The following is a 3622-nucleotide window of genomic DNA, read 5'->3' as shown; positions in this document are numbered from 1 at the left end:
TCAGCTGAGGTTGATCGGGACCTTGCGAGGCAGGAAGTGTGTGCAGGCCTGGTGTCTGCCCACGTTGTTTCCCCGTCTGAGCTGGCCGCGGTGAGACAGGGCTAAATACAGGCCTGGGTGAGACAGCGAGGAGTAGGTCGTATAGTGGTTCTCCTCCAGGTTCTCCTTCAACAAACAGTCAGGCGAGAACTTGCTCTGCAAGAGGGAATAGGTTTGATGTATTTACTGATGCCCTTAACTGTGGCTCTCGCTCCAAGATTCAGACTGTGAATTGTGACAGTTTGAGAGTTATTGTATAAGTGAACAGGGACGGTTGGCAGGAGGAGAGAAAAGTCATGAAATAATGTGAATGAACTATATTGGACATATGTTCACACAGAAAGAATGATCTGAGCTCATGATTTTAGCATGAGGTGGTGGGTACTTCCATTAAAACTAAGTGTACGCTTGTGTGTTCATCTCACCTCACCATGTGACATTCCCTCTTCGTTCATACATAAATACAGGCCGCTCTTCACACCACGTATGCCTACTACTCCACGTTTCATGGCAAACAGCCTCAGTAAACCTACCAAACAGTGATAAAGTAAGTGAGAGAGAGAAAACGTGTAGGAATAATTCCATGAGCTGTGCGAAATCACAAAGACAGATAGAGACACAAGAGCTCCATCGTAATCAGTGAACTCAGTTAGTAGGTAATCAACACAGTACATCTCTGGCAAGGTCTATGACATCACTCACAGAACAGTTAGCTTTTTTTTCCCATTCGGTTTCAGAATTCAGAAGAGCTTACTGTACTCGGTGGGTTCATGGACACCCCCCACGCTCCCATTGGACAGGATCTGAAGGTGGTAGCCAATCCCCACGCGGCAGTACAGCAGCTTCTGTGTGATGATCTCTTTGACTGGATGAGGATGTGGCTCTGTTGTCAATGTGGTGTGAACAGATACTAAGAAAATGAATGGAGATGATTCAGTAATTGAGGGGTGAGAAATTTAAAATGTTGTTCATTTTTTTTCAATCATGATCATAGTTATTTTTAATATTTGCTTCAGATTGATTTTAAGTAAATACATTCTCATCTATTCCTTATCCCCCACTCAACTGCATGACAGAGAGAGAGAGAGAGAGAAAGAAAGAAAGAGAAAGAAAGTAAGACAGAAAAAGAGAGAGAGAGAGAGAGAGAGAGAGAGAGAGAGAGAGAGAGAGAGAGAGGGAGAGATGTTGTGATGCAATGTCGTATTGGTTTCTTACAGGTGATATTGTCACCACTCATTTTAGACAGTTCTGCACTAAGCTAGTTTTAACCTATAGAAAACCTACACGTATCTACAGCTACACATACAACTGCAGCCTCATCCAGCAGAGGTGTGCACATATGGAGAAGAGACACATGCCAAACACATTCAGTCGAAGATCAGTGTACAGCTGCTGGTATGTGTCACAGGCCTATTCTTGTGTTTTTGATTGTTCTGGACCCTAATGGCAAAAAAGCTGCATCCAGATACTATGCAGAAGATTTGATTCAGAGTACAAATACATCATGGTCTACAAACAACTGTGTGAAGAAGGAAAATCTTGATTGTAGATTGTTTTGATTTTTCAAAAAGATGCTATATGCTACCTGTATGGTTACTTTGTATTCATATTACAGTGCTACACATATGCTGCGCACTGTTTATTTCAATATCTAAATGAAATATAATATTATCTGTCTACAGCATATAGAGAGTATGCTTTGCAAATGTGGTTATTATTGAATAGGGACATTGTGTTGGAATATAAATGTCAGTTAGACTGAATAATCATACCAAAACAATGATGATCATTTCTCCCAGAGCCTTTAAGGATCAATACACTGTTTAAACACTGTACCCTTTTTCTCTAGCGTAACACCATTACTATGTAATGTTAAAACGATTTTAATAAATATTATTATCAAAAAGCTTAAACTCATGTCCTGAGTTTTTCTAAACAAATGTTCCTAAGTAAATGCAGATGACAATATAAATACCTATAACTAATATGAAACAAATCAGTGCACTCCCTGATCCCTTAAGTCTAATTGCAACAATGCTACCTGAAAAATGAAACCAAAAAGTGGTTCTTTGGGGACAGAGGACAAGAGATATTCAGAGCTGTGAGAGGCGTGAACCTTAAATGGCCATCAAAAGTGCCATTAAAAAGTGCAACATTGCCTATAAAAAGCAAAACAAAATACACAACAACAACAAGAAGAACAAAAACTGCCAAGAAAGAACGGATTGGAAAGCCTTACCCAGATGAATTACTCTTACCTTTATCATTCTGTTTTGATTCTTTCATGGACAACTGCCAGAGACGTCGTAATCGACCACCCAAATCCCCAGAGAGCCTAGAATCTGCATCTCCATCTGCACAGTCACACCCCACACAAAAAGCAAGGACTGCTAGACATGGAAGTGCCCAGTAAAACTCCATGACAACCAGTGTCAGATCCATACCAACAAGCAGCATCTCCACTCAAACCACCCTGGCATATTAGCCATGAGTATCCAGGATAGCGTCTCAGGTACAGGCAGAGGTTAGCTCATCCGTGTCTCTCCTCTCTGGCTGCCACAGCAGTGCCCTCAGTGACTTCCTCTCCGCTTTGAACGACAGAGAGGAATACGGAGGTTTCCTTTTCTGACCCGACCCTTGCTGAACACGTTGTCCTGAACTCAGTGTAAACAGCCCCGACTCTGCTGGGTCAGTGTGTCTCCTTCACGCTCTCTGACTTTTCTCTCATACTCCTTTCTCCTTATATCTCCTTGCATTTCAGATTTTCTGCCTCGGACATATTTGAATAACATACAGGACATGAACACACAGGCACGTACATGTGTTGTACACAGCAGATACACAATTACGTCTGTAACTCAGTTTAATTACCCCTGATACATCAGCGTGCTATCATCACCCTCCCATCACTATCAGTTCATTGCAGCTTGTTGAGAAACAAGCAAGAATTTTTACAGGCAGTTTACAGGATAAAAACAGCAGGGCAGTCCCAAGCAAATCATGTGGGCAGTGTCCATTGTACATCACGTCATCTTTATTTCATCTCTGTCATGACAGGTAGGGCTGTTGTTTTTTGACAGTACTAGGTATGTACGAACTGACATGGTTTTCATCACTGTCCACATGTTTATAAAACGGACTTTACAGTGGGTCAGGATTACACTGTGCATTTAAACGACAAGCGTTAGCAATGTAACAGTGACCTATGTGTTTACAGGCAGGAAAATTATCGTTGTTTAAGAGAATGTTTATCAGAGAGTGCTGGGGGAAAGTACAGACGCAGATTACATTTATGACACAGTTGTTTTGGGGTGTGTGTGTGTGTGTGTGTGTGTGTGTGTGTTGCAGTATCTGGTAGCCCTACGAAGGACTGTGTACACAGATCCATGATTTGTCCATAATTTCAGATTGTTCATAATTTTAAAGTGAGCATACACAAATCATTACATCGACATCCAAACGGGTTGAACACAAGAACCCATGAAATATTGGGTGGGGGAAACATGAGCAAAACCAGATGCATTTCCCCTGGAAGCAAAATTAAGTGTAAACATAAGACACAACAACATTGGATGTTTAAGTC

The 3622-nt window shown here is 41.5% G+C and overlaps 1 protein-coding gene across 1 annotated transcript; it reads right to left on the bottom strand.

Moving 5' to 3' along the window:
* Nucleotides 1–2795, bottom strand: LOC115823552 (fibroblast growth factor 4A-like). The gene is made up of 5 exons (XM_030787612.1): nt 2720–2795; nt 2298–2393; nt 794–949; nt 465–568; nt 1–195 (listed from the first exon to the last, which is right to left on the bottom strand). The coding sequence occupies exons 1-5, from the start codon at nt 2793–2795 to the stop codon at nt 1–3; spliced, it is 627 nt and encodes a 208-aa protein (XP_030643472.1).
* Between the last annotated feature and the right edge of the window lie 827 nt (nt 2796–3622).

Source organism: Chanos chanos, chromosome 10 (assembly GCF_902362185.1).
Source record: "Chanos chanos chromosome 10, fChaCha1.1, whole genome shotgun sequence".
Classification (NCBI taxonomy): Eukaryota; Metazoa; Chordata; class Actinopteri; order Gonorynchiformes; family Chanidae; genus Chanos; species Chanos chanos.
Note: the sequence above shows the minus strand (reverse complement) of the source record. Positions and strands in the feature narration are given on the sequence as shown.

Coding starts and splice junctions, on each gene's coding strand:
- LOC115823552 (XM_030787612.1), bottom strand. CDS start 2,795: ATGCAAGGAGATATAAGGAGAAAGGAGTATGAGAGAAAAGTCAGAGAG. Junction 2,394..2,719: donor AGACACACTGACCCAGCAGA/GTCGGGGCTGTT, acceptor GTGACTGTGCAG/ATGGAGATGCAGATTCTAGG. Junction 196..464: donor AGGGAATGTCACATGGTGAG/GTGAGATGAACA, acceptor TCCCTCTTGCAG/AGCAAGTTCTCGCCTGACTG.